Raw genomic sequence first — 20,262 nt, forward strand, 5'->3', positions numbered from 1 at the left:
AAATAGTACTCAAGTTTTAGGCTTTTGGAAAATTAAAAGTAGAATAAGTTACACTTCCGGTTAACAGAAATCGCTGAAAAGTTGATACAGAACTACAAATTTGATATAATACTTATAAATGAAATTTCATCAACCTAACTGAAAGGTACTCAAATTATCGTGTTCGCAGACACACATATACATACACACATACATACCTGGACAAGATTGCAAAACTATGTTTTTTTGGACTCAAGGAGGTTTAAAACATCGAGATTTGTAAAAATCTCAATTTTTTTGCACGATTACATGACTTTCTCTATACTTCGTATACGAGCAAGTAAAAAGGATATATTCCAAATGCAAAGAAACCGAAAGATTGGTTTAATCTCAACAAATGTGACCACAACACCTGCCAACGCTTTTGATATTTTAAAAACTGAATTCACTTTTGAACTCTACCAAATTCAAATCTGCCGTATCACCTGCAACACGTTGCTGTGATTTATTTCTGCATCTACGTCTGTGTGTATACTCGACACGTTCTGTTTCATCCAAGTAAGTTACAATTAATTTTTCGACTTATAACTTAAAATTTTCTCGGTACTAAAGACTTATACACACACTATTTAAAAGCAGACTAGGATTATTGAATTCTAGCTTGCAATACGCTTAAAAAAAGAATTAACATAAGATATCAACAAAGCTATTTATCAACATCAATTTTTTATTATTTTATCTCCAGCACGAAATTGTGTGACGTAAGTTGTTGGTCAGTCATCGCCATCACTGATTTGTGCAACAAAATTTGGCGACAACTACTAGTAAAGTCATTAGTGAAATCCTGTTCTGCCTTTGATAGGAAAACAAGGACAACTGATGTTCGAACTCCCAGCCATGTGTCGAAGCATCAAGCCCAAATGTCTTATTCGCTCAACGGTTCGAATCCTAGTTCTCCTGATCATCGTCTACTTGATCTGCTTCATCAGACATGCTGCTAAGTTCGCTACTGACGCCATGTCGTCTGAAAAACTTTCAACGCTGACACAATCACCGATTGAAGTAGTTTCTAAACAAACGTTTGAATTCGTGGAAAACACCCCCGAGAATTTATTGCTTGATAAAAAATTTACGTTTATGAAAACAACACCGGAGGAATATGTACCAGCGTTAAATCTAAACGAATATCCTATAACTGAATTTACGAAACGAGAAACAATTTTTGAAAATATTACTCGATCGATTTCCGGTGATTTATTTTCTCCAGTTGTCGATAAATATTACGAAAAACCTTTCAGCGAATTCTTTAACTCAAACGCCACAGTTGGCAACTTCGTGGAATATGAGTTTTTGATCAAGGGGAAAAACATCTGTCAGGGAGAGAGTCCGTTTTTGTTGATTGTCATACCGTCCGTTACCCAGAATAAAGAAATCCGGGATGCTATCCGTAATACATGGCTCGGGGCCTCGGAAACAAACACATGGCCAGGAACGAGCATTCGTGTGAAGGTTAAACACGTCTTCCTGTTTGGGTTCGAGAAGTACACACGGAACTTAGATTTTAAAACGTTGGTTCAGGAATCCAAACAACACAACGACATTGTCATGGCTGATTTCGTTGATGTTTACAGAAACCTGACAGCGAAAATGTTGCACGGTTTAAAATGGGCGGTTAATTATTGCAGAAATTTCAACTATTTTGTTAAAGTGGATGAAGACACTGTTTTGAACACGCCTTTGATGGTGGAGTTTTTACTTCACGCTGCTAGTAATATAAGAACACATAAATTCATCTTGGGACATTTGCATACGAATCCAGTAGTCCTACGCAGTGATAGGTGGGGTGTCAGTGAAAAGGACTACCCCTTGGATATGTACCCGGGGTACATGTTTGGACACACGTACGTCATCAGCGGGGAGGCTATCGAAGACCTGCTAGCAGAACTGGATTATGTCCGGATTATCTCACCTGAAGACGTCTACATCACGGGCCTGCTGGCTAAACGAGCGGACGTGATGCGCATGTCCGCGCCATGTTTTCCCAAGTGCTGCTCTAAGTTGCCAGGATGCGACATCGTCAACAATAAAAATCTGGCCGTGACCTTGTACACGGGTGACCCGGACACGATAACCAGCGTGTGGTCACGTGTGACGTCTGGAAGCTGCGAGACCACCCACGTGATCCACCCACGCTTCTTCTAGCGACGACAACTCGGTCACAAAAACTTCACAACGAGGCGTGGTTGTCTTTCTTGCCGGGCTGGTACATTTTCCAACATGTGTTTAGTGCTACGACATAACCACTGCAGTATCAAACAAATACAGACTCAGTATTTTGAAAACTTATCTAAAATAAATTAATATTATTTAATGAAAGAAAAAAGTTAGTTGAGTACCTTCGTTATGGACTAATGAGTAAACTTAACTATAACATAGTGACTTTATATATTGACCATTTTATAAGTGGTTATAATTTAAAATGAAATAAAAGAAACTGAAGGTACTAGTTTTATATATATACACTATACATTTTGTCCATTATCAACATCATCACCATCATCATTATTAACACCATCATTATCAGCAGCAGCATCATCAGCAGCATCGTCATCGTCATTGTTATCACTATCATCATCATCATCATCATCATCATCATCATCATCACCATCACCATCACCATCACCATCACCATCACCATCACCATCACCATCACCATCACCATCACCATCACCACCACCATCACCATCGCCATCGCCATCGCCATCACCATCACCATCACCATCACCATCATCATCACCATCATCATCACCAACATTCACTCTAAGGGGAAAAGGCTAGTGTTCAACTTGTATTTTGTTTGCACGGTGTTCTACAAGTATTATACAAGGATAAATATATTTTACAAAAGGACTGCGCGGCATGGTCAAAACTACTGCACGGCCGCGCAACCGCGCAGCTTAGAGGGAACACTGGCCATCACCATCATCATCATCATCATCATCTTTCCTACGGACCCCTTGAGGAAGCATAGAGACGCAATCACACCTCTCCATCAAACTCGGTTCTGTGTGATTCCACCAAGTTGGGTCCACGTCATTCCGGCAGCTACTGCTTCACTGGCAGTTGACCTTCATACAGGGTTCAGATCTCCCAGGTCCCTATTATGGCTTTCCCTTATGTCGTCACGCTAGCTTCCAAAAGGCTTTCACTAGCACCCGTCATACAAGCTCTGCCTGAGAGGAATCTTCCTTCCCAAGTTGTCGTTCGTTTAAAGTTTTCTGTAGTGAGGTTGTTGGTTTAATGCGTAGTATTGCTAGCACTACGCCCAACCATCTTTCTTTATCCGGACCTGGGACCGGCGGGATGCCCCCCCCCCACCCAAGGTTTATATAGGCGAAGTTATACATCTAGTCCACGCCAGTGGCGTCTCTAGGTCGGGTGTGTGTATGTATTGACACTTTTAAACTCTAATTATTCATTAACTGGACAGGCAAAAAGCATTCTTTTTCTATATATTTTGCAGGTTTTCGTCGTGGTGTCACCCTCCTAAATGGTGTCACCCGGTGCTGCCCGCACCCCCCGCCCCCGCCTGGTGACGCCTCTGGTCCACACTACACACTATAACAATGATACACCACCCCAGACCCCTATTTGTTAAATACTATCAGCACGACCCCTAAGGTTAAAACGTCGTGAAGGCAATGTCGATTTTATCGAGTTAACTTTGGCTTAACACAAAACGAAACAGCTGGCTAATTGACTCCTACACGCTTGGCTTGACTTGCCAGATGTGCTTTATATCAAGTTAGTTTGTAACGTGTGAGCCTAACACGCAAGTAGCTAGTTCAAAGGGGTTGTTTAGAAATCACGTTACGGATCTTGTGTGGACTGGATGCAATGTGGTTGGGGGGGGGGCAAAGCTATCTTGAAATGAGGTTAGTGTACCCTTTCAGACTGTACATTGGGCAGAAGAAGTAGAGTGAATAAGTTTATCTTACCTCCACATATTTAGCGATATGCGTGATTGATTGTACTATATTTCCCTGACTCGAGTTAGGTATTCATTATGGCTGTGCGGGCTCAGGAACCTGATTAGGCAGTGGCGTAGCGAGGTCGGGTGTCACCCGGTGCGGCACTAAATGGTGTTACCCCCCAGAGGCGTAGCGACCCTTCCCGCGGACAAACTTTCAAGTTTTCGATTTGCACCCCCCCCCTCAAACTTTCGATTTACACCCCCCTCCCTCAAACTTTCGATTTGCACCCCCTCAAGTTTTTCTCTATATATTTTGCTATTTTTTGCCTTGGTGTCACCCCCCCCCCCCCCTAAATGGTGTCACCCGGTGCGGTCCGCCCCCCCCCTCTCACTACGCCTCTGACTGATTAGGATCATGGTTATGGAGGAGGGGAGGGGGAACTTAATGCCGATACTTAGACGGTGGGCGACTATTTGTGATGCTGGGGAGGGGGAAAAGACGGGGGGGGGGGGGGGGGGGGATTAGGGTAGGGGACGAAAACTGGCTGAGGTATTGTGACGAATAATATTTCTGTTTTGTTATTTAATGTGGGAATAGAGTTGTGGTCCTTTCCCCTGTAGGTTAAAGTCGTGCCTAATAGGCGATATTTTCTTCCATTTGTTTTAGTGTATGCCCAATCCATCTGCAGGTTTCGATGTCCTTGTTCATGGGACTGACTTGTACTTTGCCGCAGGATGTGGATGCAGTTTCATTAGCTTTATGTTCTTTTACAAGTTGGGTTGGCGTGTATTGTTGGGGGAGGTAATCAAATAAAAAAAAACCACCATTTGGATGCTCTGAAGTTGCGTCCCTTTATCTAGATTTGTTGAAATGCTAATGATAATAACACATGACAATTTGTAACTTTTGTCTTGTTTAAACTTTTACATTCTAAATAATAATGATAATAATAATATTAAACTAAATAATAAGTTAAACTTGCGATAGTAGAATTGTCTTTTCCTAATTGGCTTACTAAACTTGCAATGGAAGAGGTATTCAATCCTGCTGAATTTTTTTATGAAACATGCAACCTAATACACAAGAAACATGATTCTTTCACTTGCTATAAATCAATTTGGCCACATCAACTAGACCTCAAATCGAGACAAGCAATTAAAATAGTGTTTTATCGACAGCTGCTGAATAAACGTTGTAAAACAATTTCATATAAAAAGTACTGGGACTAGTTGTTTGTATTTTGTAAAATGTAATGTTTTTTTTTTGTATTTTGTAATTACAATTTTATTTTTAAACCTTATTAAATGGTGATTTAAATAAATTATTTTTCATCCTCGTGGTAGGTTGAGGGGTTTGGGCTACTAAGTAAAGCTGAAATAAATTTGAGATTAAATAAAAAATATATTATAAGCAGCCGGAATGATATATTGAGTACATTCTTCCCTTTCAAACATCTATATCTATTGCAGTCCTTTTTTTTCCTTTTTTTTAAAAATAAACTTATCTTAAACATTTAAAGTAGTAAAAAAATTTATTTTGTAGTTTTGTACAGTTTCAAAGACATTGTTTTTTTCGCCTCAGGCACGTAATTTATAGCGTCAGTTGTGTGTTCGCTTTAGTATTACAGTTTTCATCATCGGCTTGTGAGGACTGATACAGATTTACAATAGTAATATTTCTTTCTTACTTGTAGCCTGCTTTAATTCATTTAAGATGGTTTACTTATACATAGATCTAATACAAAACGTCTAAATATAAAGAAAGAAAAATTAAAAAAGAAAAACCAACCTGAAACTGAAAATGCAAATGTGTAATTAAATGATGATTCAATGGGTTTTTTTTTACTCGGCGTGGTGGACTGAGGGGACGGGGGGGGGGGGGGGGGGGGGGTTGGAATTTGGGTATTTAAGTAGAGCTGAAGAAAAAATTGGGATTACCGAGAATTTAAATGATACAAATTTTAAGCAATCGGAAAAGTTATGTTGGTACAATGAGACACATCAAAGCAAACATTCTTCCCTTTCAAACATCTGTATCTATACAGTCCTCAAACAGTATTTTTTTTTTATTAATTCAATTGATTTAAACATTTAAATCAGTAATAATAATATATTTGATAGATTTTACACAGCATCAAAGACATGAACAATGAACATCAATTGCTTATATAATAATTAAAGGGAGAAAATAAAATGGCATAAGAACTAGACTAAAATAAGGTGTGCAAACTAGGTTTCTCTTGACTGCTTAGTTTACTGTGCTGCGGAGTCAAAAGTTCACATTGTAGCAGTTTCAAAGACATAACACAAAGTTTGAAAAGTCACAAGCTGCATAGTAGTGTCAAAATAAAATTTTCCGCTGTCAAAAAATAAAGAACTTAATACCTCTAATAGTTTTAGTTTAAGCTAGAATCGGATGGTTATTTTTAATATCCATAAAATATTCTAAAAAAAGCAAAATATCGTATAAGAACTCTAGTATCCCTGTATATAGTAATAAACAGTAACGTATTTAATTTATTTAATTCTCTCTATAATACTTTGTCTTTTTTGTAATAAAGTTATAGGTTGTCTTTTTATAGGTTGTGTTTTTAAATGGGAAGTAACACACCAAATCATATAAATGCTAAACAATTTATATCATTTGGGCATTTGATACATTATTAAGCGGATTAATGAAAATTATAAATAAATATATACGTTTTAATATATTTTGAAGGAGCAAATATAATAAACATTTCTGTCACTGAGAAATATTTACTTTTAGCAGTTACCATACTGACCCTTAGATATCCTGATTAGCAGTTTTTCGAGAAGGTTCGGACTTGATGATCAGAATGTTCGTGTGACGTTCGCTAGGATTCAACCCAAGTCCAGTCAGTTTAGAGAAACAGTCGAGGCCGTAGCGGACGAAGAATACATTTGACTGCACATTTTAATTACAATACCCCCCCCCCCCAATTTAACTGGACACTTTAATTAGCATTCACCCCCTATTCAACTGGAGATTTTAATTACTATTCACCCCTCTATTTGACTTGACACTTTAATTAGTATCCAGCCCCCCCCCCCCATTTAACTGGACACTTTAATTATTACCCTTCCCCTCCTTTTATGACTGGAAACTTTATTTACTATTCACCCTCCTATTGAACTGGACATCTGGACATTTAAACAATTATTTTTTTAACTATTCGCCTTTTATATTACAAAATAAAAAACAAACGAAAATAAGTTCCTTTGAAATGTAGACAGTCTCAACTAAGTTATTGAGCGAAATTTTAGTGCATATCGTCACACGAAAGTCTAAAATCACTAGCCCGTGTCAACCTCTCCCGATAATCCCGACATTGGGTAAATTAAATTTAACGATAATCCCGACATATCGTACAGGGTAAATTAAATTTAACGATAATCCCAACAAATTGTACAGCGTAAATTCTTCAACAGCTTACCGTTGATTAAAGAATCAATATCTTTGCCGTATAAGTTTCTTGGCAAATGTAATCAATGCTATTGTAACATATTTAATTACATTGACGAATTCTTGTGACTTAAACTTTCCACATCTAGATCTAGTTATTGTGTAGCGTCTAGTGGTAAGTGGGTAGCCGTAACAAATGTGATTTTCACGAAATATTTCTTAATTTTTTGTTGTCTTGCCGCATTTGTGGTACATGGGTTATCTGCCGATGGTAGTCTTGCTAAGGTGGTCGAAAAATTCCCTGACTCCACTGACAAAAAGTCCCTGACTCCGAAAATAAAAAGTTATGTGGCTCTGTGGATGACAAATGTAGTGTGGCTCACGTGAGAAGAAGTAGAGTTTATCTGATTGATTTGTAAAGCTTCACTGTCTGCAGGTATTTGATCAGCACTGCGTGCAGATGGTTCTCATTTTCAGCAGATAGCAGATAGAGTATCAGAAGATATATTACAGAAGTATCAGATACCTAACCGTTTATCACATTAAATGAAAGAGATGGAATAGACAATGTATTTAGCACGTTGTATTATATATATATATATATATATATATATATATATATATATATATATATATATATATATATATATATATATATTGTTATGATGCATGTTTGACTAGGGCAATGGGTGCGCATGATTGATGGTGCGGCCGTCTATTGAACGAGTGAGTGTGTGACGCGGTACGCAAGAAAGTGACGTTTTAGTGTGAGTTCGTTGTTGCCAGGGAAGAAGATTGAAGTTAGTCTTGTCCGTGTTATGTTAGAGTTAGGTTGTCTAGTTGTAGTATCGTTTGTCCAAGCTGTCCGATGCCCATTATTTATTGTGCAATAAATAGAGTTAGTAACCGATGTCATTCTGTTAAATCATTCGTAGCGTTGATGTCTTCGTGTCCCAAGATATACTGTAGCATAGCTAAACATAATCAAATGGTGGTGATATGGAAAGATGGTATTGGATCAGGTAGTTGTACCCTCTCACTGCATAACTGTGGTACACATATACAACTCAGCAGTTATAACATGGTGGAGCAGTATTAACGTGAATCAGCTATAGTAACATGAAGCAGCATAACAACGTGAAGCAGTATAACAGCATGAAGTAGTATTACAAGGCGAAGTAACTTAAAATCACTTAGAAGCTAGTCGGCGGAAATAACATCTAGAATTTAGTCAGAAAACGCTATCACTGTCTAATCAGTCAAGTTTCATCGATATAATTTTCGTACGGACTATGTCTCTGTGATATATGGACTATTATTGTGAAAATCGTGTGTGAAGACCCATGCTAAGAAGACTCGTGTGTGAAGACCCGTGCTAAGAAGACTCGTGTGTGAAGACCCGTACTCTGATGACCCATGCCGTTATGACCCGTGTGTGAAGAACCGTGTGGGGAGGACCCATGCCACGAAGAACCGTGCTGTGAGGACCCGTGCCATGAAGAACCGTGTGGGGAGAACATGTGATGACCGTGCTGTGAGGACCCTGACGTGAAGACCGTGCTGTGAGGACCCGTGCCACGAAGAACCGTGTGGGGAGAACATTTGATGACCGTGCTGTGAGGACCCTGACGTGAAGACCGTGCTGAGAGGACCTGTGTTGTGAAGGACAAGGGGATCTGTGTGGGAAGTGTGTGTTGTGTGATGAAGCCGACGATGATGCCCAAGTTCTACAAATTAGATAAGTAGTACCTCTTCATATATTTTTTAAGTAGTAGGCATGTACATTTTTTTTTCTATTACGTCTTAGTGAAAAACAAATATAGTGATTAAGCAGGGGCTGTAGGTATTGTGAGCCCATTGCTGTGTTATGCTAATGAGGGTTGTTGTATGATAAGTAAGAGATCAGTATTAGTGATAATTGATATTGTTATAGTTAATATAGACACGCCGGTTTGAGGGCGGTGTTATGTTGTTGACAAGATGAGAATGTCACTATGATCTGGATTTGATTTGTTATATTAGTCATAATGAGATGATCTTCAATGTATTATATGTGATGATATGTTATCCTATGAGGTTTGTTTTCTTAGCGTAAGGAACCCAGTAGATTAGGATAATGTTGTTTAAGATAATTTGGTGTCGTCACCCGGCCAGCAGGGGTATAGTTCGTTGGTCGGTTGCTTCATCGGTAGTTAGTTGATTTCAAGACTGAGGATGCAGTCAGATTTTTTTTTGTGGGTAGCTCGAGGATGTACCGAGTACCTGGACATGGATTTAAGGGTTCTAGGGAAAATATTCCTCTATGTGATATCGTATTTGGTTACTGAAGATGTTAAGAATTATTATTGGTACATGTCATTGTAACAGGAGATGAATATATGCAGGTGATAAAGTGATTTATGAAATTTGATGTGGCTACTTAATTACTTAGCACTAAATTAACACGTGAAATGTGATTTGTTGTATAAATAATATAGCGTAATTAACAGAAGAGGTACTACATTAGATTAAGTCTAATACATTAGGTTAGAGAGACTATGTTAGATAATGATAACCGAGTAGTAGTGACATGTTGTTTTCCGTTAGAAATAATTTCTTTTCAGTACAACTAAGGTGATGTTTGGGTCGACATTGTATGGAATCCTGGCCTTTACGTGAAGTGTGATTGTAGGATGTGTACCCAACTGGTGATCTGAGATGTATACTTTGCAGAATCGTCAAAATATGTTTGTGCGCGCGGAGACATGAACTGAACTGGAACTTCAAGAATTAGTTAAAATTGTCTAGTCTTTAAGGTCTATGTGTGAATGCTACCATAGTTGCCATTGTTAGGTAAAACAGAATGTTGTATTATTGAAGTAATAAATAAAGCTAATGTGATTAGCTTAAAGGGAGAGGGGGGTAATGTTATGATGCATGTTTGACTAGGGCAATGGGTGCGCATGATTGATGGTGCGGCCGTCTATTGAACGAGTGAGTGTGTGACGCGGTACGCAAGAAAGTGACGTTTTAGTGTGAGTTCGTTGTTGCCGGAGAAGAAGATTGAAGTTAGTCTTGTCCGTGTGATGTTAGAGTTAGGTTGTCTAGTTGTAGTATCGTTTGTCCAAGCTGTCCGATGCCCATTATTTATTGTGCAATAAATAGAGTTAGTAACCGATGTCATTCTGTTAAATCATTCGTAGCGTTGATGTCTTCGTGTCCCAAGATATACTGTAGCATAGCTAAACATAATCAAATGGTGGTGATATGGAAAGATGGTATTGGATCAGGTAGTTGTACCCTCTCACTGCATAACTGTGGTACACATATACAACTCAGCAGTTATAACATATATCAAACTTTTATCATTTAAAGTTTGACGTATTAAATTTAACTCATTTATTTTTAAGATCTTTTTGTTTATTTCAAATCTCATCTTGCAGCAGATATGATCGTCCGGACTTCTCAATGTTCGCGATGATCCTCTGACCTACTTTTGCCGCCATGTCCGTATTGGCTCGTATAGCAGAGAACGACAACAAAGATGGCGCCGGCTTGGGTGCCGTAAAATGAAAAGCTGATGAATAAAACAAAAGTATGCGTGTTAATATCGTTACAATGTTATTTCATCAGACCTAATTAGATATCAATTATACTTTCTACTTCTTCTTCGTTACTGATTTCAGTGTTGGAAGGGATTCCTCCAACACAATTAAGGATTACGTGTCAACTGGTTAATCGCCATTGAGGCCATTGACACCGATTTTAGCCTGCTTTTCTTTTTGAATTTGCTTCCATGGTCTTTGTCCAACCAAGAAAAAACTACACGGCAGCATTTGTTTGATTTAGGGGTTGTAGATATAGCCTTTCAGTAAAAGTTTTTTGTTTTGGGGGAAGTAAAGGGGTGAAGGTAAACTTCTATGCACATTGTTTCTTTCAGACAGCTCTTCGAACTTTTCAAGTGCCTTCTCTCCACCCCCACCACCGGAGAAAAAGTCTGAGAGCACCATTGTCTATAGCCTTCACAAGATCCTTCCAATACAACACTGAACTTTCAGCAGTGTATCAGGCTAGGAACACACCCACCGCCGCCACCCACCCCGACCTCCAACAAAATAGTAACATTTAAATTTAAATAGAAAAATATACCTAAACCATTATCCGACCCCCTTCCCCACGCCCACTCATGGACAGAGTTTCTTCCAGGCATCTCTAAGGGGGGGGGGGGGGCAAAGCCCCCCCCCCCCGAACGAAATGAAATTTATATAATTTATATACAAAATATATACTTTTAACAGTGTCCGCCCCCCCCCCCCCCCCCGAAGAAAGTCTACCGCCCCCCCCCCCCGAAAATTTCAAGTGCCCCCTCCCGGAGAAAAAAGTCTGGAAGAAACACTGTTCATGGAAGTTTCATGTGCCCGCCATCCCGGGGTTAAATGTCTAAAAGAAACCCTTATTTTATGGGCAAAACATTATGTATCAAAACACATAATCTATATATATAATTCTCTTCTGGGAGCCGTTGGAAAACAAGCTGCAAGCGCCTCCTTGCAGTCCCCTCTCTTTCTCTCTATCACTATCACTACCACCCCCACCCCACCCCCACATTGTCTGGTGAGTTGTGGTCACGCTAAATGTTTACAAACCTAAATGTTTACAAATCGTAGAGCCGTAGAGTCGGGTTTCTATTAGGGGCAGATAATTTAGTTCAATATTAAACTTACAGGAGGTAACTAAGAAATAACTAAGAGGAGGCTGCTTTCACGGGGGGGGGGGGGGGGGGTGTAGGGTTGGGGTTAGGGGAAAGGGGGGGGGGGGGTAGTGTTTTAAAGCAAATATTTTCAGTGGCAGCATTGGTACATTGGTACTGTCGAATTCACAAATTATGAATTACTGAAAAGTAGAAAATAAAACAACTAAATAGCGGCGTATGATACGCTACGGGTCGGCTCGTTTAAATTAAAACACGCAATAACTGAAGTTCTGAACCCCCCCCCCCCCCCCGAGCCCCACTTAATGTTGAGAGGACATGAAACTTTAGTCCCAGATCTGGACTCACTACAACACAGCCAATGGCAGGAAAAAGAAGTTCGAGTCTTACCAGAAGGCTCGTCTATGGTGAAGTTCATCAGCGATTTCTTGTGGTCAGCGTACGTTCGTAGGTAGTTGTCTTGCCAGATTGGGTGACAGTCGCCGTAGTAGCAGATAATCTGTGGTCAAAATAGATTTCAATACAACGGTGAGAAGAGAGAGAGAGAGAGAGAGAGAGAGAGAGAGAGGAACAGACAATAAGTTGTACCATATAACGTAGTAGCAGATGATCTGTGGTCAAAATATGTTTTAATACAACGGAGAGAAGAGAGAGAGAGAGAGAGAGAGAGAGAGAGAGAGAGAGAGAGAGAGAGAGGGAGGAACAGACAATAAGTTGTACCATATAACGTAGTAGCAGATAATCTGTGGTCAAAATATGTTTTAATACAACGGTGAGAAGAGAGAGAGAGAGAGAGAGAGAGAGATAGAGAGAGAGAGGGGGGAACAGACAATAAGTTGTACCATTTAACGTAGTAGCAGATGATCTGTGGCCAAAATATATTTCAATACACGGTGAGAAGAGAGAAGAACAAACAATAAGTTGTACCATATAACGTAGTAGCCAGTAGCAGATGATCTGTGGCCAAAATATATTTCAATACACGGTGAGAAGAGAGAAGAACAAACAATAAGTTGTACCATATAATGTAGTAGCCAGTAGCAGATGATCTGTGGCCAAAATATATTTCAATACACGGTGAGAAGAGAGAAGAACAAACAATAAGTTGTACCATATAACGTAGTAGCCAGTAGCAGATGATCTGTGGCCAAAATATATTTCAATACACGGTGAGAAGAGAGAAGAACAAACAATAAGTTGTACCATATAACGTAGTAGCCAGTAGCAGATGATCTGTGGCCAAAATATATTTCAATACACGGTGAGAAGAGAGAAGAACAAACAATAAGTTGTACCATTTAACGTAGTAGCAGATGATCTGTGGCCAGAAAATGTTTCAATACAACGGTGAGAAGAGAGAAGAACAAACAATAAGTTGTACCATATAACGTAGTAGCCAGTAGCAGATGATCTGTGGCCAAAATATATTTCAATACACGGTGAGAAGAGAGAAGAACAAACAATAAGTTGTACCATATAACGTAGTAGCCAGTAGCAGATGATCTGTGGCCAAAATATATTTCAATACAACAGTGAGAAGAGAGAGGAACAGACAATAAGTGGTACCATATAACGTGGAGTAGTTGTGAGATGGTAAACATTTATTCAGCAGGACAGTATAGGAGTAGTGAGGAATGAAACTACAGCAATATTCTGCCGCACAATGTAAGAAAAGGGAGAGCAATCTATGAGAAGGTGAAAACTTGCAGGGATTCCGCATGTTGAAATTAACAATTATAGACTTCATCATATTTAAACTAGACATCTTTTGTGTGGTTTACCCACAAAATAAATTCCATGTTGTTCATTTTGCTTAAAACATAATTCCATTTTCTTTTTTTTTTAAATCAATCTTGTCCATAATAAAAAAAAAAAACATTTTCGAGGCTACAATATTCACAATTCATATTTATACACCAGGGTTGGCATGGATGCGAAAATACCACGTCAATGTTAGTGTTGGGTGAATGTTCGTTGTCATAAGTTAGCCCTTTATTTAACAGTAAGTTTCTGTCGCAGTCAGACTGTTGAAGTTTTATGTCACTGTCTGTTGTCGTAAGTCTTATATCAGACTGTTTAAGTTTTATATCACTGTCTGTTGTCGTAAGTCTTATATCAGACTGTCTCTTGTTGTAAGTCTTATATCAGACTGTTTAAGTCTTATATCACTGTCTTTTGTCGTAAGTCTTATATCAGAATGTCTGTTGTCGTAATTCTTATATCAGACTGTCTGTTGTCGTAAGTCATATTATGGAGAACACGTCTAGAGAGAGACAGGAATGACCTGCAGCTTCTTGTAGATGTAGAAGGTCTCAGGGTCCCGCTCGTAGACCTTGTACGGCATCATCACACCGTTGTACTCCCAGGAGCTGTCTCTCTCGTCCCTGAAATTAGACCACTGGAATCATAATGAGTTGCAATTTCCTTTTAGATAAACTTATGTTGGTGATAGAAAGATCAGTCCACTAGAATCATAATGAGTTGCAATTTTATTTTAGATAAACTTATCTTGTTGATAGAAAGACCAGTCCATTGGAATCATTATGCAATTACATTTTAGATAAACTTATCTTGTTTATAGAAAGAATCGAATCATTTTATATCAACTCCCTGACAGTGATCTTGTTACCAGAAATAATTTGCAAACTTAAGAAGAACTGAAACTTTCCTCTTGAGACCTAGCGACCAATTGGACAGATGAAGTAGGGTTCATGTTTCTTGACCTCAGCTTATGAATGGAAGGTGTGGTCAGCACTATGCCCAGCCGCCTGTACTTTCCCCAACGTGTCAGGTACTTATCAGAGCTGGGTGGACTCAGGGACCTCGTACAGCCACATTTTCGAACTCGAGATCTTCAGGCTGTCAGCTAAATGTTCTACCTTTCAATCACGCCGTACCAAAGAAGAGTTAGTGGGTAGACGTATTGTTACCAGAAAGAGTCCATGAACTTCTTCAGAAACGGAGCTCCAGATTTGGACATCATCACGCCGAAGTTAAAACTCCTCGGCCACTCCTCGTAGATTGGCCAGTCGTGACACCCGACAGTTGGGTAGCGCCGGATGTCCTCGGGTATTGGGTTGGCCCAGAATATGTCTTTATCCTGGGGTGGATTCAATCAAGGAAATTATCGTTAGAGGATTCTTGCAAATGTTAACACATAGAGGCAGAGGGAAGGGGGATGTGGAAGTGGGGAATATTGTGATGTTATGGCCAAAGTGAATTAAAAAGTGAAACATAAAAACAGACAATCTATATACATAATTTTCTACGTCGCCCAACCATGCGGGACAGCACTCACGCACGCCGAGTCTCTAACCCTCCTCCCGCCCCCTCCCTCGCTCTCCAGACATGCGCAACAGTGTGTACCCACCCACCCCATTTGGACAACTGTGTCTTTCAGGAAGTCTTCACCCGTCACTAAATAGCGGCGTATGCTACGCAGTGGGTCGTCTTTTAGTCTTTAACTTCTATACACTTCACTTTATTTCGTTATTTTCAAATTGCGTTAGCCTTTTTTTGTGAATCGACATTGTTTATGCTGTAGATTATGCCTTATCTTACAGCCGTTTAAAATTACTAACACATGTTTATAAAAACACAATAGAAATAACCATAAACTCAAGGCGACATTATTTATTTTTGCACCAGTTATTCTGAATAAGTGATAACTGATGAGTCGAGTTTGGATCCCGGGCCAAAGTCTGTAAGACGTCCGTGAGCCCATCCAGCTCTGATGGGTACCTGACACACGTTTAGGAAAGTTAAGGCGCTTCGGCATAGTGCTGACCACACTAACGTGAGTTAGGTACCCATCAGTTTGGGTGGACTCAGGGACAGTCCACTGACTTGAACGCGGATCCGAAATCGAGACTTACGGGTTAGCAGTCCAGCTCTCTACCGCTAGACCACTCCGTCTCCTGACCACACTATCCCTTTATAATAACATGTCGAAGTCTCTAGAACAGGTATATAGTACCTCACCTGCCCTATGAACGGTAAATGCTACTTTGTACTCACCTGATAAACGCCGCCATACTTGTACAAAATAATGGCCCTCAAAATATCCGATTGATGGGCCAATACGTTGACTTTTTGTTGGAAAACTGTCTCTATGTTCTCAATCTGTCAGATAGACAACCGTCATTAGCATATTTGTGTGTCGTCAGATAGGCAACAGTCATTAGCATATTTTTGTGTCGTCAGATAGGCAACAGTCATTAGCATATTTGTGTGTAGGTATATTCAAACAGTTTTTCTACGTAGAAGATCAGTATTAATAACACACGAACTAACACTAGGCAACTACAAGTTTATATTGTCCTTCCTTTGTAGAAAAAGTGAGGGTTTTTTTCTGTTTGTGAATTGCAAGACATTAGTTTCCCTTTTGTGTATAGGATTTAAGAAAAACGTTATAACAGGATTAAGAAAAGCATTAAAAAAATAATAAAAACTTACAAAAACAAAAGTTACGTTTTCAGTCTGTAATTTTCTCCACCAAAATCCTTGCGGCACTACATTACCGTGTACGTATACCCTGGTGACAACATAATCAAAATTGTGAAAACATTTAGTGACAACATAATCAAAATTGTGAAAACATTTAGTGACAACAATCAAAATTGTGAAAACATTTCCCCCCATGATCAGAGATGGATGAAATATCTGATGACTTTTTCAATCAATTAAAAAAGAAAACAATTCGGAAAAAAAATATTTTCCTAGGAAAAACAGTAGAAAACTTTTAACATGAGGGCTTAACTAATCGACTCTCATGTTTAATGACGCTTTAGCTAAAATTTCATTTAATCGATTCTCAAGTTTACTAGTTATTGTTCAAAGATTGATTTTGACGTTGTTTACGTATTACATAACTTTGATCGGATTTGATTTTTTTGGTCTCTAATATTTCTACCAGTTGTAAAATATATGGACTGGGTGTTAAGTAACCCAGGTATTTCCTGCGATAACCTTTGCAGGTTTTTTATTACCTTATCAGCTGATTGTTCAACTCATTTTTTTTAAAACAGTGAACAGAAAACTTGATTGTATCTCTATTAATCAACAAATTATTTAATGGATCCAGTTGTATTTTTGAAATTACGAGTTAAAAAAAAAAAACCTTTCATTTTACAAAAAGTATCTGTGGACTCACCTTTCAAAACCTCCAACATACAAGGCCGACAGGATGCTTAAGTAGTTAGGGAATGTCCAGTTGACAGCATCGTGGGTGGTCAGTGAAATAATGTGACTTATGGCTGGTGCAAGATCCTATCAGAAATATATAGAAACATATCTCAGTTTATTTGTGGTGAGACCAGTTCCTAATTTCTAACAAATCTATTCACGTTTTTTATGGCATGTTTTGATGACATGTTTTGATGACATGTTTTGATGACATGTTTTGATGACATGTTTTGATGACATGTTTTGATGACGTGTTTTGATAGCGTATTTTTAAAAAAGACTATCAATACACCAATAGGTCATTATAAAAACAGACATTGATCTCTGATATAATATATTTTAACATACAAATATATGTTTATTAATTAATTTTGGTATATAAAAAAATACAGTAACCCATTCTGGACTGGCTATTAGTGGTAGGTGAAATAGAGTTCACCTGTTTTTGTGACCGCGGCATCTGAAGGAAAAATGTAGTCCGGTCACCTTTTTCTTTCCTAAATGTGAGTCAGGTAGCCTACCCATCAGGTGTGGACGGAACTCAGTATAACAACTTCGCAATATATGACTATGACACATCAATTCGCTCAAACAAATTATTATCGTAGGGATTCATTTGAATTTCATAAATTTTCTACTGACATTTAAATATGAGCTAAAAGCTAAACGCAAAGTAACCATAGCCATTTCTGCGTTTAGGGTTTTATAAAAAAGCTATCAAGTAAATTATATTTTTCGAGTAGCGTCGCAGTGTTGCACAAAATCAAGTTGCTTACTTTTAACAAACTCAACCACCACATGAAGACATACCTCTCCCTGTTTGGCTGTAAGTATGTCAGGCTTCCCATAATACAACACTCGTCCCAGCCTCCCATACGGTGTTGTGTTGTTGATGAAGTGTTCAGGATACAGGGGCGTAGGCAGGGCCAGGCAGGGAGGGACGCCCTTGTAAGCCCCCTCGTTGTATTTAACTACAGCTTCATTGTATTCACCAGGCGAAATACATTCATACGAGTTGTTAAGTATTTTAGACTTAAATTCTGAAAGACTGGAGTTTTTTTCAACATGGCCGTATCTAGAATATATAATAACATGTTTACTTCCGCTTGATGTTGGTGTAATATACGTGGTGTGTTCTTCGTTAAACCACTGCTCGGGGATGTGGGTCAGAACAGCCCTCTCACCGAAATAAATCCCTCCGCCGACGCTTGATGCAAGTAGTTCCAGCCCGTAGTCTAACGGTGCCGTGGTATTGCAGGTGAGCTCACGGTCTGTCTGCCTCAGCACCAGGTAGAGCAGCGACTGCTGGAGCTCTGTGAACCAGGTGTGGTAGTAGAGCTTCATCACTGGCAGTTTGTTGTAGTGGAACACCAGCTTCACCGGTTTGATCACCCGCACGATGCTCAACACACCTAGGTAGTCCTCGAATGTAAACATCTTCTCCCCACACCACGTGTAGTGGACGGTGTTGGGCAGGTCCCCAGGGAGGAACGTAGCATCACTTCCGTTTCCGGGTTTTCTTAGAAGATTGCTGGCATCATAGTTAAAAATATCCCGTTGAAGTCGCATCCGGTTATCTTTTAAGTCTTTAATGCACAACTCAGTAGCGGGTCTCGGTGCTAGAGTGTAGTATGTACGGTTGTGAAGTTTATAGGCAAACCGCTGCTGATGTATAGAGTAGAGGAAGTCACTTTTAGATTTAAAATCTACTATCCGGAACTGTCTTGCTATGAATACCAGAGTCACCGATAATGAAAGAACGCTCAAAACCCAAACTTTACAAAATATATTTCTTGGCATTGTTAACATTTTGATTAGAAATTTACAAATTTCTAACTTTAATCAGATAGTAGACTGAGACTTAACACTTCCTAAGCTACGAATTTCTAACTTTACCTTGAAAATTGTATCTAGCAAGATCCTTTTCAAAACTTCATTTCTAAATTTTCGAATGATCTTGAAAATTTTATTTAGCAAGATCCTATTCAGAACTTCACTAAAAGTGCGAATGTCTAAGTGTAAAATGACGATGTGAAATGTGAATATCTAGCTGTATTTTGATCACAGATCCTAGAAGGCGCTACACGATAACGTCCATGTTTTCAGCTGGGAGTCTACCACGTCGGTATGCAACACTTGACTGACGGTAAGAAAATTTAAAATTGTATCAGACTTGAGGATTAAGCTAATCATGTAACAGCTGAGAAGCAAGCTGGATTTGTTAGGTGGCCTGGAATTAATGCCTCAGGTTTTTTAAACACCGTCGCCCGGAGACTTGTCAACAAACACGAATCAATGTCACGTCAATAAAATGTTTTTGTAAACGGATTTACTTTACAGCATTTTACTAATCGAGTCATGTTCTTGATTAGGCAACATATTTAAGAGCGCGCGATAAAGGTGAGTGTGTGTGCTTATGTGCGTCTAAATGTGCGTGAAAATGTACGGTACAATTTAAGCTTAGGCTTAAGTTCTCGGAGCTTATGCTAAGAGCTTATGCTAAGCTCCAATCGTTCATCGCACAATTCGATTTCAAACATGAAATAAAAGATTATTATGTTGACACGCAACTTAAAGAGCCGACATTTAGATCTACTGTTTGAGAGGTAGCCTACACAGAGTTCGCTGGTTTTTGTTTACATATCGGATCAGAGGGTCCACTTTTTAAAAAGAAAATCAATTTTTATTGTGGAATTAACACGTTAAATGTGGTGAAACATTCTTTAAGCCGCTACGTTTGTTAAGATTTGTATAGAAGGTGGGGGGGGGGGATCCATTTGTGACATCCACATGGAGCGGATTTGTTTGTTTGTCTGTCGCCTCTCCTGGGGCATAGGCCGCTGACAACAGCTTTCCGGGTATCTCTGTACTGGGTTAGTCTCTCCAACTGTCCCCAGGTGTATCCAATCTTCTTGGTGTCTTTTTCCATTTAACGTCTCAATGTCTTTCTTGGTCTGCCTCTCCTCCTCCTGCCTTGTGGATTACACGTGAGGGCCTGTCTTGTTATGCTGG

General features: G+C 39.2%; 1 protein-coding gene and 1 pseudogene across 1 annotated transcript; one reads left to right on the forward strand and one right to left on the reverse strand.

The window, feature by feature from the left end:
• The first annotated feature begins 450 nt into the window (after positions 1-450).
• Positions 451-3,216, forward strand: LOC131930315 (beta-1,3-galactosyltransferase 1-like; annotated as a pseudogene).
• A 7,506-nt stretch (positions 3,217-10,722) lies between these two features.
• Positions 10,723-19,402, reverse strand: LOC131930305 (uncharacterized). Its single transcript, XM_059286724.1, has 8 exons — positions 18,061-19,402; positions 17,219-17,334; positions 16,522-16,600; positions 16,084-16,188; positions 14,997-15,166; positions 14,351-14,450; positions 12,457-12,565; positions 10,723-10,932 (listed from the first exon to the last, which is right to left on the reverse strand). Exons 1-8 carry the CDS (start codon positions 19,057-19,059, stop codon positions 10,781-10,783), a joined length of 1,830 nt encoding a protein of 609 aa, XP_059142707.1. The 5' UTR covers positions 19,060-19,402; the 3' UTR covers positions 10,723-10,780.
• Positions 19,403-20,262: the final 860 nt, after the last annotated feature.

The sequence above is a fragment of the Physella acuta genome, unplaced genomic scaffold, assembly GCF_028476545.2.
Source record: "Physella acuta isolate Inbredline_101_S28 unplaced genomic scaffold, ASM2847654v3 ptg001756l, whole genome shotgun sequence".
Lineage (NCBI taxonomy): Eukaryota > Metazoa > Mollusca > Gastropoda > Physidae > Physella > Physella acuta.